The sequence below is a fragment of the Leucopleurus acutus genome (assembly GCF_964270905.1).
Source record: "Leucopleurus acutus genome assembly, chromosome: 14".
In the NCBI taxonomy this organism is placed as follows: domain Eukaryota; kingdom Metazoa; phylum Chordata; class Mammalia; order Artiodactyla; family Delphinidae; genus Leucopleurus; species Leucopleurus acutus.
This window is the reverse complement of record NC_139156.1, coordinates 59347940-59362866: the sequence shown is the minus strand read 5'-3', so window position 1 is coordinate 59362866 and position 14927 is coordinate 59347940. Positions and strand designations below refer to the sequence as shown.

The 14927-nt window shown below is 39.5% G+C and overlaps 2 protein-coding genes and 1 pseudogene across 7 annotated transcripts in view; all 3 read right to left on the bottom strand.

The window, feature by feature from the left end:
* Positions 1-608: 608 nt before the first annotated feature.
* Positions 609-2225, bottom strand: MRPS16 (mitochondrial ribosomal protein S16). Its single transcript, XM_082853838.1, has 3 exons — positions 2034-2225; positions 1339-1599; positions 609-851 (listed from the first exon to the last, which is right to left on the bottom strand). Exons 1-3 carry the CDS (start codon positions 2044-2046, stop codon positions 718-720), a joined length of 408 nt encoding a protein of 135 aa, XP_082709964.1. The 5' UTR covers positions 2047-2225; the 3' UTR covers positions 609-717.
* A 1322-nt stretch (positions 2226-3547) lies between these two features.
* Positions 3548-14927, bottom strand: part of CFAP70 (cilia and flagella associated protein 70) — a gene marked incomplete at its 5' end in the record, with an annotated part of 86689 nt that continues 75309 nt past the window's right edge. For all 5 annotated transcript variants that reach the window (XM_082854031.1, XM_082854030.1, XM_082854028.1 and 2 more), the window contains 3 exons: positions 3548-3678; positions 5028-5075; positions 13969-14070. In XM_082854031.1, coding sequence (XP_082710157.1) covers positions 3598-3678; positions 5028-5075; positions 13969-14070 — 231 coding nt within the window. In that variant the 3' untranslated portion in view covers positions 3548-3597. The remainder of the gene's footprint in view (positions 3679-5027; positions 5076-13968; positions 14071-14927) is intronic.
* Positions 9908-11462, bottom strand: LOC309971067 (ADP-sugar pyrophosphatase-like; annotated as a pseudogene). Its single transcript has one exon. The product of its transcript is annotated as an ADP-sugar pyrophosphatase-like (transcript).

The window sequence follows — 14927 nt, the reverse complement described above, 5'->3', positions numbered from 1 at the left end:
GAACATTGGGGTCTGACTCTTAGCTCTGCCCAATATTAAAATTACGTGGCCTTGGGCAAGTTTCTACTGCTGAACTTCAGCTTCCACTCCTATAAACGAGATAATCCTACTTAATTTCATGATATCTTATAATTCTCACAAATAACCTTGCACGGAAAAGGCCTAAAATGTATGTGGGTACTTTACAATATTATCTTTCTTCCAGTTATTCCTAAAAAGCAGGTTGTTAGAGCCTAAAAGCTCATAACAAACCTACCTTTGTAAATCTGAAATTTTGTATTTACAAGACAATGTAAATCTGCAATTACAAAAACAGTAAGTGAAATAACTGTGTTCCTGAGCTGGTGGGATGACCATAAATGACTAAAGTAGGAATTAGTTGGATAGGACACAGACATGCTGGTTGGGGACTTTGAAACACAGGGAAGTCCTGGAAGGTAGCAGGCTGTAAAGTTGTCCAAGAGACCCAGAGGCCAATCCACCCCACAGCCACTGTCTTTCCCCAGATGAAGGCTGAAAAAGCTAATTAGTACCTATACCCAGCTTTATGTCAGTCAAGAACAAACCTCTCCCTGGGCCCTGTTCAGGTCAGGCCAGAATACCATGGATGACTTAAAAAATTCCATTTATTGACCTCTAAATATAATAAAACTAAGAGATCTGCACAAATATTTTAAGAGGACTTCGACCTTGTTCCCAGTGCTATGATCACTGAAGTCAGTTTGCTTTTGTTTCTGTAGCCTCTGTATCTGTTTTCTGAGCCGCTAAGAGGACTTCTCGTGCCCGTTTCCGTCGCAGCCTCTCAGCATTTGTGATCACCATCGGATGCAGAGGGAAAAAGCCAGAAAGACCTAAAAGTAACAGTATTTTCATTCATTATAACAATACAAGCTAATGTTTCCCTGGGAACTCAGCATCACTGAACTGAGGTCTAACAGAGACCTGATCTAGAACATAGATTCAAATCAAGTTCCTCACTCAACAAAATGTTTTACCTCTTCCCCCAACTCACTTCCTTCCGTTTACTGCAAGGTCACAGTGGATGTTCTCTACTTCCTAACACTATTTTCCTTACTTGGAAACAAAAAAGAACTGACAGATAGCCATTCAAGACACACCGTTCCCATTTTTTAGCATAAAATCTCAGTCATCCAGAAAGTCTCATAAAGGAGTCTACAAAAGGAATCTCCAGATTCAAAATGGCAATCAGATCAATTTCAGTTCTCACTCCAGTCCTGATTAGCCTGGAGATAATGAAAATCGTTCTTAATTCCCATCATCTTGGAGCTGATTTCAATTTAAAATCCCCTCAGAGAGGTAAGGCTAGAGCTGAGTTACCGAGAAGCTTTTCCACAGGCTTAGAGAGGTGGGCTCCACAGCCAATCCAATGCCGGATCCGGTCCAGGTTGAGAGCAACGATTTTCTCTCCATGACTGTTGGGCAGTGGATCATAGGAGCCCAGCTGCTCCACGAAACGGCCATCCCTGGGGCACTTGTTGTGAGCAGCCACGATGCGGTAGAAAGGCCGGTTGGTACAGCCACCCAGGGTAAGGCGGATAGTTAAGTGGCCTCCATGGTAGGCCTTGCAGAGCAGAGTACCTGTAGACAAATAAGTGGTTAAGACACAAGAATCGAGGGCACAAAACCGACAAAATGAGATAGATGAAATGAGTCCCCTTCCTCCACTGAAAGGTCCTTACTTCCAACCAATTCTTGTCAATCTGACTTAGATACCGTTTCTTTGTGAAACTCCTCTTATGCACTCCAGCCATCCCCCAACGCACTCAACACTGGCTCTGGACCATGTCGGAGTCCAGCTGCCTCATTTATAAAATTGATGCCGTTTATCTCATAGGGTTTCCGCGAAAACTTAAAAACAAAACAAGAAAACCACTGAGGAGAGGGTCAAAAGTGTACAGTTTCAGGTACTGGTTGCCTCTAGCTCGTCTACGAGAGCGCCGCTCCACCCAGTCCCGCACGCCCCCTACCCCCGGCGACCGCCTTTAAGGTCTCCCGGGGCCCCCATCACTCACTGAGCTGGACCATAGCGCAGCCGGCAGGCGCCGGGGCCTGTGCACCAGCTGCGACGCCTCGGAGCTTCTCGCCTTCCACGCGGATCCGTTCTACCGCCTCGGTGGCGCGGAGGACAGCCGGGAAAGGTCAGCGTTGAGGAACGGCCGGCCTCCAAGCTCCGCGACCCCAGGCCGGGCGCCTCGGTGCCGGAAGCGAACGGCCCACTCGCCCCGCCTCTTCCGCTTTTCGCCCCTACACTTCCCGTAACGCAACACAGTGGAACCTAACGTACCTCAACTGCCGCAAAGGAGGGGAGCTACAGTTTGGGGCCGGATAAGTGCAAGAAGAGCCCTGTGGGGTCTCCCGGCCCTCACTGGCCTTTGGGTTCCTGCCAGAGGGAGGAGTAGTGGACAGTCCTGGGAGCGGCTAAGAAGTGCTAAAGTGCTCCACAAATCCATCCTTCCAGCAAACTTTCCTAGCACCAGTTAGGGCCAAGGCGAGCTGCCGAGAACGCAAAAATGCGCTGTCCCTGCTCCCAGGAAGCTTGACAGTCTGGTAGGGGAGATGGTGAGGTTACACCAGAGTAACTAGGGGTGGTCAGTACACAGTCCTGGAGTGAGCGGAAGAGAAGGTGAACCTGATAATTCCTTTGTGCCTCAGGAAGACTTCATAAAGGAGGTAGTGTTAGGACTGAGAGTAGAAGGACTATAAATGAATGTAGAGTTGATTTTACCGTTCTGTGTTTACTAATATGCCTCTCACCTTCCCTCCTGCTCTACCTCCCTCCTATTCTCTCAACCGCCTCCTTTAAAAAATGAAGGAGGGGAGCCTTTATTTCTGGTTTTGCTGTAAACTGATCCGGAGGACAGGGGTGAGGTATGGTTCCTTTGTCATCTCTAGCCCTAGAATAAATGGCCTCCGTTGTGAGGAGTTTTGCATCTGTTATAGGGTAATGGACTCTTCATGGAGCCCTTGTGATTTAGATCCATGAAGATACCTTCAGCAAAGACCAGTCTATTAAGCTTCTCTGTTCACTGTTGGATCCAAAGGATCTGGCCAACTCATATGCTCTTTGCTCTAATGCAGTGACCCAGCACAGCATTCTTCCTTTCCGCCCACCTTAGAAATGATGCCTTAATTCCCAAGTTCCAGTAAGTGAACCTGGCCAACGACCTTAGCAGTTGACCTCTTTCAGGAGTGATCCTGATAAGCTTTCACCGGAAACCCTAATAATGAAGCTACTATACCTTACTTATACACACACACACACACACACACACACACACACACACACACAGAGTTATATTCTTATATATACCTCAGTATACCTTAACTGATGAATTCTGAATCTCTTATTTAGATTTTTTTATTGCCATCCAGTTTACTGTCAACCACTAAAACATCCAGTAACATAGACATCCAGTAAGATAGCCAATGGAAATAAGTGAATGGGTTTCAGTTTGTGCTGAAGATCCTTTTTTCTTTATCCCAAGCCCTCATATGGTGAAACATCCAGGGTATAATTTCTCTGGGAAGGAAAGGAGCTCAGTGTCCCATACAGAAAATTCTTCAGGTGGAAGGATGTCAGAAAGATGGATTTCCAAAGCCAACTGTCTCCTGTACCATGTGGATCTCTGCAAGCAGACTCTCATCTTTCAATTTCAGCTGCATGAGAGGAGGAAGGGAAGGACACATGTCATACCTGATATACCTATGTGGAGACCCCTCTTTTGCGGAACCACAGCTAAAGAACATAGTTCCTCAGGATGGAATTGACTCTTCCTATATTCTCTATTTCACAATAACTCCATTAAAAAGACCTCAAAACATCGTGCTGGTTACATGGATGTGTTCACTTTATGAAAATTCATCACGTGGTATGAACACTCACAATTTGTGTATGTTTTTGTAAAATAACTTAAAGTTTATTTTTAAAACTGTTTACCTTATCACCCAATATATCTTAACTAATGAATAATGTTCCTATTTGGCAAGTGAGAGAAAGGAATGAAAGACACAGGAATCAAAGACATTAGACTTTAATTTTAAAATCTAGATGTGTAGTAGACACATCTAGTTGCCTACTGAAAACCTACTCTCTCCCTTCTTTTACTAACAAAATCATTTCTTTACAGGGCAGCAATGTAACCAACTAAAAAGCCACATTTCTTGCTTCCCTTGCAGCTAGGGGTAATTTCAGTTGTTGCCAATGAAATGTAAGGTAAAGTCATATCTCTTTAAAGGGAGGTGAAATAGCTAGCATGGTCCCTTTGTCCTTTCCCTGCCTTGTTCTTTATTGTGCCTGAAACATGGATATGATAGCTGTACCTACAATGGCTATCTTGCAATTATGAGGGATGGAAACTGCATGCTATGATTGGTGAAGCAGAAAGAAAGAGGTTGGGTCTCTGATGACACTGTGGTACCAATTCTGGACTTTTCATTAGATGAGAAAAATAAAACTCCTAATTTGTTTAAGCCACTGTCTTCCAAGTCAAATTACTTGCAATCATAACTGATAGACTAGACCAGGGGTTGGCAAGCAATTGCTCATGAGCCAAATCCAGCCTGCTGCCTATTTTGTAAGTAAAATTTTATTTGAAATGCAGCCATGCTCATTAGTTGGTGTATTGTCTATAGCTGTTTTTGCACTACAAGGGCAGACTAGTAGTTACAATAGAAACCATGTAGCCCACAAAGCCTAAAATAATTCCTGTTTTGCCCTTTACAGAAAAAGTTTGCTGACTCCTGGACTAGAGCAACATCTTCATTTTATATGTGAGGAAAATGAGGCCCAGGGAGGTTAACAAAAGATCCCGCATGGTAATATGCGGGTTTTTATTCCAAACCCAGCAGCCCCATGATAATGGCCAAAGATGGTAAGAAAATCCTCTAGAAAAATATTCATATCATGAAATGCTGTAAATGCTGTAAAGTCCTGAATTAAGCCAGCACCTTCCCTCCAGTTTACCAACCTCAGTACAGTATGAACAGCAGAGGTATCTGCATCATACCTTCATCGTGTACTTGTAGGCCTGCTCAGCTTCCAGTTGCCGTCCAGCCTGAAAAAAAGAGCACCACCTGGTGATGAGGACATATCATAAATATTATGAAGGGAAAGTACATAAGCAGTGGATTTATACCTTCTTAGTTAAGAACCTCTGAATTCAAAGGGGGAAGCAGGAAAATGAAAGATGGTAGGGAAAAGCAGATGCTCATATATATATAATATATATACCCCTCCTTCATTTCAAAAAGCTTAAAGACAACTTGGCCTCTCTTTTTTTTTTTCCTGAAAGCACCATGAGTCATTTGTTACTCTCAGGATTGAAGCTATTCTGTTAATAACAGCTAACACTTACATAGTGCTTGCTTTGTAGTTTACATTTTTTAAGTGCTTTACTTTCATACATAACACTATTATTTATATTTATATTGTATCAATATACTATTGATATTTACATGCCACTAGTATCTATAGTTCCCAGTTTACAGATAGAGAAACCTGGGCACAGAGAGGATAAATAACTTGCCAGGGTTATGAAGCTAATAAGTGGAAGAGCCAGGTTTTAGAACAATGCAGCTTGGCTCCAGAGTCCAGGTTTTTAACTACTACAATTCATCCTGTCTGTATGCATTAGAAAAAGCAGATACTGCAATTACTTCCATGAAGATCTGGATATGAGGTGAGAACACTACTTCTCCTAGTTATTTCTTGTATGAAGTAATCATGTAGGACTTAAATGAGAATAATATGATTTCACTAGTATATTTCATAAGCTTGTGCATAACAAATTAGCTGCAGTATTAAGAGTCACTTCAGAAATTTTAAATACATAAATATGAGAACCACAGACTGTTCAGGTTAGAAGGGAATTTAGAGAATATCAAGTCCAATTCTCTGATTAGTGCTAGTCCATGGTAAATTTTTACTAGTTCACAGAAGACTTCATTACCGTAAAGACTTTCCTAAAATATTTAAACTTTCAAGTGTTCCTACCTGAAGTTCACTGAATTCCAGGGGCATTTTCCAGTACATCTTCCTTTCCTATCATTATTACTTTTGTTTCACTTCTGTCATAGGGAGGCAGAGACCCAAAGGATGGAAGGATCCAGAACAGGCAAAATTTTGAAAAAGAATTTTTTTGTTTTGTTATTATGTAAAATGCTGCAGTAAACATCCTTGTTCATGTTTTCTGCTATTTTCCTTAGTAATGTATCTATATATAAAATTGCTAAGTTGTAGATATGAATGTGACTAAATAACGCCATATTGCACTTCAAAGTAGTTGTACCACTTAACATCCACTAGCAATTAGGACAATCCTTATCAATGTTGGTAATATCAAACTAATTTTTCCCAATCTTATGGGTGTGAATTTCTGTCACATAATTATAAATTGCATTTTCATGGTTACTAGTGAAGCAGAACTTCTTTTCATATATTTATTGACTTTTACAATTTCCACTTCAGCAAATTATATATTCCTATCCTGTGACCATTTTTCAATCAGATTGTGTGTAGGGTTTTTTTCTTATTGTAGGAAATATTTATATATTCTGGATATTAATCCTTTATTAGTTATAAATGCTGCAAGTATTTATAATAAAGTCCTTAAGCTTTATTTTAGTGCCTTTTGTTGTACATGAATTTCCAATTTAAAAGCTGTTAATTTATTGATATTTTTATCTTTGTCTTGTGCTTTTATAGTCATAAGGAAACCATGCACACCCAAGGGCAAAGAGGTATCCTCCATATTTTCTTCTAAAGAGTCTAAAGTTTTAGGATTTAGACCTTTAAACCAGCTGGAATAGTGTGTGTGTGGGGGTGGGGTGGGGGAGTGAAGTAATGACTTTTTTTTTCATATGGATAGCCAATGACTCCACCACTATTTATTGAACAGTCACTCCATTTATTCCTCATTTTGGTGGATGTTTAATTTTTTTTTTTTTTGTGGTATGCGGGCCTCTCCCGTTGCAGAGCACAGGCTCCGGACACGCAGGCTCAGCGGCCATGGCTCATGGGCCCAGCCGCTCCGCGGCATGTGGGATCTTCCCGGACCGGGGCACGAACCTGTGTCCCCTGCATCGGCAGGTGGACTCTCAACCACTGCGCCACCAGGGACACCCTGTTTAATCTTTTAAAAATAGATTTATTGAGGTATAATATATGTACCATAAAATTCACTAATTTTAAGGTTCAACTGTGCAACCATCACCACAATCCAGTTTTAGAAGGTTTCTATTACTCCCCAAAAGTTTCTTCGTGCCTGTTTTCAGTCAATCCCATTCCAACCCTTGGCCCTAGAATCACTGATCTATTTTCATCTCTATAATTTTCCTAATTTCATATAAATGGTATCATATAATATACAGTCTTTTGTGCCTTCTCTTAATTAGCATAATATTTTTGAGGTTCATCCATATTGTTGCATGAATCAGAATTTCATTTTTATTGCTTAATAGTATTCCATTGTATAAATATACCATATTTTGTTTATCCATTCACTGATGTGTCATTTGGAATGTTTCCAGTCTTTACCGATTATTAAATGCTGTAATGAAATAGAGAAATCTTTGTGTAGACATATGTTTTCACTTTTCTTGACTAGATACCAAGAAGTGGAATTGCTGGGATATATGGTAAGTATGTATTTAACTTTTCAAGAATCTGCGAAACTGTTTTCCAAAGTGGTGTACTAATTTGCAATCCCGCCAGCAATGTATAAGGATTCCGGTTTCTCCACATCCCTGTCAATAATTGCCAGTCTTGGGCTTCCCTGGTGACACAGTGGTTGGGAGTCTGCCTGCCGGTGCGGGGGACACGGGTTCGAGCCCTGGTCTGGGAGGATCCCATATGCCGCGGAGCGACTGGGCCCATGCACCACAACTACTGAGCCTATGGGCCACAATTACTGAGGCCTGTGCGCCTGGAGCCCGTGCTCCGCAGCAGGAGAGGCCACCGCAGTGGGGGGCCCACGCACCGCAGCGAAGAGTGGCCCCTGCTCACTGCAACTAGAGAAAGCTCACGCGCAGCAACAAGGACCCAATGAAGCCAAAAATAAATAAAATTAAATTTAAAAAATTAAAAAAAAAATTGCCAGTCTTTTCGATTTAAGCCATTCTAATGGGTGTGTAGCGTGGTATTAATTTATGTTATCTTAATGAATTATCTTTTAAATTTTGACATAATTTCAGATTAAAGTTACAAGAATAGTTCTCTCCTCTCTGTATATACACACATGCACACATATATACATGTGTACATGATACATAAGTATATATTTTAACTTTTCCTGAACCATTTGAGAGTAAATTGCAAACATGATGCAATTTTAGACTTTAGTATGTGTTTCCTAAAACCAAGGACATTCTCTTACATAAGCACAGTGCAATTAACAAAATCATGAGATTAGTACAAATATAATACTATTATCTAATCTGTAGACTTCATTCAGATTTTTCCAAATGCCCCAGTAATATCTTTTGTAGCAAAAGAAAATCCAGGATCATGCCTTTTACTCAGTATTCATGTCTTCAGTTTCTTTTAATTGGGAGTAGTTCTTGATTCTTCTTGTTTCATGATATTGGAATTCCTCAACATTATAGGGCAGTAATTTTGTAAAATATTCCTCAATTAGTGTTTGATGTATCTTTATGATTATATCAGGTTATGAACTTTTAGCAGGAATACCTCAAAAACACTGTTGTGTTGCCCTCAGTGCGTTCTATATTAGGAGGCACATGCTGTTTATTCCAATAATGGTGATGGTAACCTTGATTATTTGTTTAGATTGTTATCTGCCAGGTTTTTCTACTATGGCATTACTGTGTTCCCCCTTGTAATTAATAAATATCTTGTTGTGAAATACTTGAGACTATGTAAATATCTTCTTCCTCCTTAAGCATTCATCAGTAGTTTCAGCATACCTTGTTACCATATGACCCAGCAATCCGACTTCTGGGCATATATCTGGAGAATATTCTAATTTGAAAAGATACATGCACCCCAATGTTCATAGCAGTACTATTTATAGTAGCCAAGACACAGAAGCAACCTAAATGTCTGTCAACAGATGAATGGATAAAGAAGATGTGATATCTATCTATCTATCTATCTATCTATCTATCTATCTATCTATCTCCAATGGAATATTACTCAGCCATAAAAAATGAAATGATGCCATTTGCAGCAACATGGATGAACCCCAAGGTTATCATATTAAGTGAAGTAAATCAGACAGAAAGACAAATATCATATGATATCGCTTATATGTGGAATCTAAAAAACTGTAGAAATGAGCTTATTTACAAAACAGACTCACCGACATAGAAAACAAACTTATGGTTACCAAAAGGAAAGGTGTGGGTGAGGGATTAGCAGATACACACTACTACATATAAAATAGATAAACAACAATGTCCTCCTGTATAACACAGGGAACTATATTCAATATTTTGTAATAAAGTACAATGGAAAAGATTATGAAAAAGAATCACTTTGCTGTACACCAGAAAACAACGCAACACTGTAAATCAACTATACGTCAATTAAAAAAAAAAAAGTGGCAAGAGTGAGAATCCTTGCCTTATTCCTGAATTTAGCAGGAAGACTTTTAGCTTTTCACCAATGAGTATGATGTTGGCTGTGGGTTTGTCATAAATGGCCTTTATTATGTTGAGATATAGTCCCTCTATACCCACTTTGATGAGAGTTTTTATCATGAATGGATGTTTACTTTTGTCAAATGATTTTTCTGCAACTATTGAGATTATCATGGGAGTTTTAACCTTCCTTTTGTTAATTTGGTATATTACATTGATTGATTTGCAAAAGTTGAATCATCCTTGTGACCTTGGAATAAATCCAACTTGATGGTGGTATATGATCCTTTTTATACATTGGTGGATTTGGTTTGCTAATATTTTGTTGATGACATTTCCACCTATATTCATCAAAGATACTGGCCTGTAATTTCTTTTTTTGTAATGTCTTTGTCTGGTTTTGATCTCGGGTAAATGGTGGCCTCACAGAATGAATTTGGGAGTGTTCTGATCTCTTAAATTTTTTGGAATAGTTTGAGAAGGATAGGTATTAGTTCTTCTTTATTTATTTTGTAGAATTCCCTTGTGAAGCTGTCTGGTCCTGGACTTTTATTTGCTGGGAGTTTTTTTTTTTAATTTTTGAATTTTATTTTATTTTTTATACAGCAGGTTCTTATTAGTTATCTATTTTATACATATTAGTGTATATATGTCAATCCCAATCTCCCAATTCATTGCTGGGAGATTTTTAAATTACAAATTCAATTTCAATTCTAGTTATCAGTCTGTTCCAATTGTCTATTCCATCTGGACTCAGTGTTGGCAGGTTGTATGTTTCTAGAAATTTGCCCATTTCTTCTAGTTTGTCCAGTTTGTTGGCATATAACTGTCCATACTATCCTCTTATAATTTTTTGTATCTCTGTGGTATCAGTTGTTATTTCTCCTTTTTCATTCTTATTTTGTTTATTTGGGTCCTCTCTCTTTTCTTCTTGGTAAGCCTGGCTAAAGGTTTGTCAATTTTGTTTATCTTTTCAAAAAACCAACTCTAGGTTTCATTGATTTTTTCTATTATTTTTTATCTCTATTTTATTTACTTCATCTCTGATCTTTTTTTTTGCATTTGGTGTTGCTTTTATTTTATGAAAAAGCTCATTTCAAATCTACATTAAAACTAAGCTGAATACAAAGTCTTAGCGAACGGGGTCTGGTGGTTCTTTTTACAAAAACATGGCCGCTGTCCTTTGGCCTTAAAACTTCAGGAAGGGCACTTCAAATGGCTTCATCTTTGCACGTTTCAATGCCAGAGCATAGGAATAGACCTAGCGTCTACTCTCAGATGTTCATCAGCTACCAGAGCATCAAGTCTCTTCAGCAGGTCATTCTTTGGTAAGGAAATTACTTCCACAAATTCTCCAACTCCTGGCTTTGGCTCAGGCCTTAGGTTTTCAGCATCATCTCCATTGATAGTTATGGTCATGATGTGTGTGGTACAATTTGACAAACCTGGATCCATACATACAGCTGGAGAACATTCAGCAACATCTCCTTTATAGCCAGTTTCTTCCTCTAGCTCCCAAAGAGCAGCTGCTTCTAGGCTTTCGCTGTCATCAATGAGACCACAGGGAATTCTAAGCAGTAGCCTCCCAGTGGTGGTCAGAACTGCTTTACCAGAATGATACATTCATAATGAAGGGTTCTTTGAAGCACTGGGATAACCGGCCACACCATCAGCAGACTGTCCTTTCCTAGTTGTCCACCTCACAGTTTCCCAAGTTCTTGTTTTACCAGTAAGATCCCTGTCAGTTGTTTTATCAAGCCTGACCCAGGTTCCTTCTGAAATTAACTCTTCTGAAATAATAGACTGGTGTTTTGAGAAGAATCTGCTGGTTCTAGTTTTCCCATTTTCAAACTAGTTAGTCTTTATAGTCCGCAGGCAAGAAGTTCACGCTACTCCCAGGCATGGGACAAAGGGATAAGTACTCCTTTGGGCGGGGGGGGGGGGGGGGGGGGGGCGGGTGGTGCGGGGGGGCGGGAGGTGAAAGCACGGGTCTGAGGCCGTAGTCTGAGGAGATGTGGTGCTACTGCTCTCTCTAATCTTTATTAATTCCTTCCTTCCACTGACTTTGGGCTTTGTTTGTTCTTCTCTTTCTAATTCTTTTAGGTGGTAGGTTTGGTTGTTTATTTGAGACTTTTCTTGTTTCTTGAGGAAGGCCTATATTGCTATGAAATTCCCCCTTAGAACTGCTTTTGCTTCGTCCCATAGATTTTGGAAAGTTGTGTTTCCATTTTCATTTATCTCGAGGTATTTTCTGAATTCCTCTTTGATTTCATCATTGACCCATTGCTTTTTTAGTAGCATGCTGTTTAGTCTACACGTGTTTGTTCTTTTTCCCATTTTTCTTTCTATAGTTGATTTCTAGTTCCATACCACTGTGGTTGGAAAAAATGTTTGATATAATTTCTATCCTCTTAAATTTGCTGGGGCTTGTTTTGTGGTATATTAGTGTTTCAGGAAATAATCTTGGGGGAGGTCATCTTTAGAACTCTACCTACCAAAAGAAATTGTATATGATTTTCTTTTTGATCTATGAATTAATTAGAAACATCTTTTTAAGTTTACAAATGTATGTGAGTCTTTTGGCCTATCTTTTAGTTGTTGATTTATAATTTTACTGAAGTGTGATCTACATGTATTCATTGAAGCTCTCTTCGTGGTCTAGCATATGGTCAACCTTTATGAATAATTCACTTGTGCTTCAAAAGAATATGTATTCTATGATTAAGTACAGGGCTATATAATTAGTGTTTGAGCTCAACCTTGTTGTTTTATTCAAATCTTACACATCCTTAATTTTTTCCCTATTTGATCTAGCAGTTTCTGAGAGAAGTGTATTAAAATCTTCCATTTTGACCCTTTTAGTTTAAAGATGAAGAAACTGAGGCCCAGCAAGTTTAAGTAACTTCCCCAGTATCCCACAGCTAGTTGTGGCACAGCTGGGGTAAGAACTAAGGTATTTCTCATATTGATATTTACTCCAAAGAGAAAGTCCAGTAATTTTTACTCTGTTAGTTTCTCTTATAATCACAATATTCCCTGTCAGTTCTGTGTTGTATTGGCCAATGGAAAACTGAGGGCCACTCTCTTTATTCCCAATTTGAATCTTAGGCTAATGTGCAAGTTATTGAAACAAGTTATTTTAATTATGGGAGGGTTACTTTCTATAGGTAAAGCAGCTATCACAAATTCCCACAATTAGACACACACACACAATTTCCCATCTATTTCAAGGATAAGCACCCTCAGCCAGCAGTTCAACAGGATGGAATGATTCAGAAACACTAGTAGAGTATCTCCTTTGCTGGTCTTTGACCTTGTTACATTCTGATACAATATCACTCCCATTTTAAATTTTTTTAAAAGGAAAACAACTTTAATGAAAAAGGAACTCAGGTCATTAAATATAATTAAATACATTTTAAATATAAATACCATGTCTTTCCTGATTAGTATCAGGTAAATATCTAAACTATGTGTCTGAATAGCTAAACCATCTGTCTGAATTTTGGTCTCAAAGAAAAATCTTAGAGACAATTACAAAGAAGATGCTTCATAGCATCAGGTGCATTTTTTAAATGATGGGATCTTTTGGGAAAATAACTTCAGTCTATCAGATTTCTGTTGTTCCTATTGTTGGTAATTCATTTATGGCTACATCCTTATAGTCTACTTTGCCTTTCTTTTTATCATTAGATTCTTATATAGTTTTCTAGACCATATATGACATTTTTGTAGATCCAGAGCATAAATAGGATGACTATACAATCCCAGACTTGAGGTCCTAAACATGAGAGTGAAGGCAGGCAGAGTGGTGCTGAGGAGGGCAGAAGGAGAATCTCTCACCTTCCCCAAGTCTAATCTGCCATCCCACTGCACAGCCCTTGCACATCTCCTAACTGCAACCCCAGACCAAGATCTGATCTGTACATGCTCCTTCATCTTGAGTCAGGGCACACACTGGGCTGGGCTTAGTTTGTGTGGTCTGGGCTGAGGCCTGCTGAGCAGCTCAAAAGTGCCACAGGGAGCCCACCCCATCTGAAACCCCCACTGACGGTCAACCCCAATCCACCCCATTACCACTCACCTGAGACCACCAAACCCAAATGCCTCATTCCCATTTTTAGAATCTCCTTTCCAGACAAACACACCTAAGTATATGATTTTCAAGCACATCCTAAGTAGAGGCTTCCCAGACATGAACTCTCCTTCATCATCAGTATAATGACCACATCTGAAGCTCATCAAACCTCAACTATCATGCATTGGTGGCCTTCCCGCTATCTCTTTCTTTACTTGGTCCCTCACCCCTCTGCTCTACAAGGGCATTGTGTAAGGATAATAATCACTCACTTTCAGGCAGACCAGGGCCAGATATGCCCATACTTCAGCATTGTAGTTGTTCAGTGCATTGGCTTCAGAGAGAGCATCCTCAGCCTCTGTGAGCTCATCCAGCTTGATAGAAAAAGAAGATAATGTGATTTGTTAAGTCAAAGTAGTTTTCACTTAAGCCAGCTGGAATCTGTTTAGCTGAAAATGCTATGTCCAAATAATATTGATATATGTGACCCATACTAATAATTTTCAACTTAAAAAATTTTTAGCAACAGAAAAAAAATTTTTAGCAACAGAACTCTTTCTTCAAACAAAATCATATGTGGTGGTGTTCCAATATATGAATGAGTTAAAAGTAGAACTGCTCTGATTAGAAAGTCAGGTACAGGAATCTGGAGCCCTGCCTGCTGGGCTCTCGAGTTACACCCCTCTCTTCTTCCTTCTCTCTATAGCAGGCCCATCAGGGCATCCATGAACCATAGAACTTCAGGTGCCAGGGTTGGAAAACCAGAAGTATTCACTATCATGTGTGCCTCATTCAGTGATTTCCCCATACACAGTGGGCTGTCAGATACATTTGTAGTTTTACATTGTACATCCCTTTCTTAAGTTAAAGTCCTATTAGCCCATCAAAATACTATTGTTTAGAAAGCTTCTCTTTCCCCTAATATTAGTTATTGACAGCACAATCTTGAGCAATCAATACAACATTCAGAGATTCTAGGGCATTCCCTGAGCTCTGGGCACACGGATATCATTGCTGCTCCCTAATACTGTGAGTCTGTTTTGTAAAATCTTCCAAAAGGCCACCTAAGGAAAGGATAAGATACCTCTCTCTCCCCAGTAAAATCGTTCTTCATTTTTCATGTTTTAGAAAATAAAATAACTGGTTTCTAGGCCCAAGACAATATGAAGAATGGCCTTTCGGCAATGCCCATACCTTGGTCCACACTTTAAATGTCTCAGAGATATTGATT

What these genes read in the sequence shown, in the direction of transcription:
- MRPS16 (XM_082853838.1), bottom strand. An exon ending in GCCTGTGGAAAAGCTTCTCG is followed by an intron (nt 852 to 1,338) that starts GTAACTCAGCTC and finishes TGTTACTTTTAG; the next exon opens with GTCTTTCTGGCTTTTTCCCT.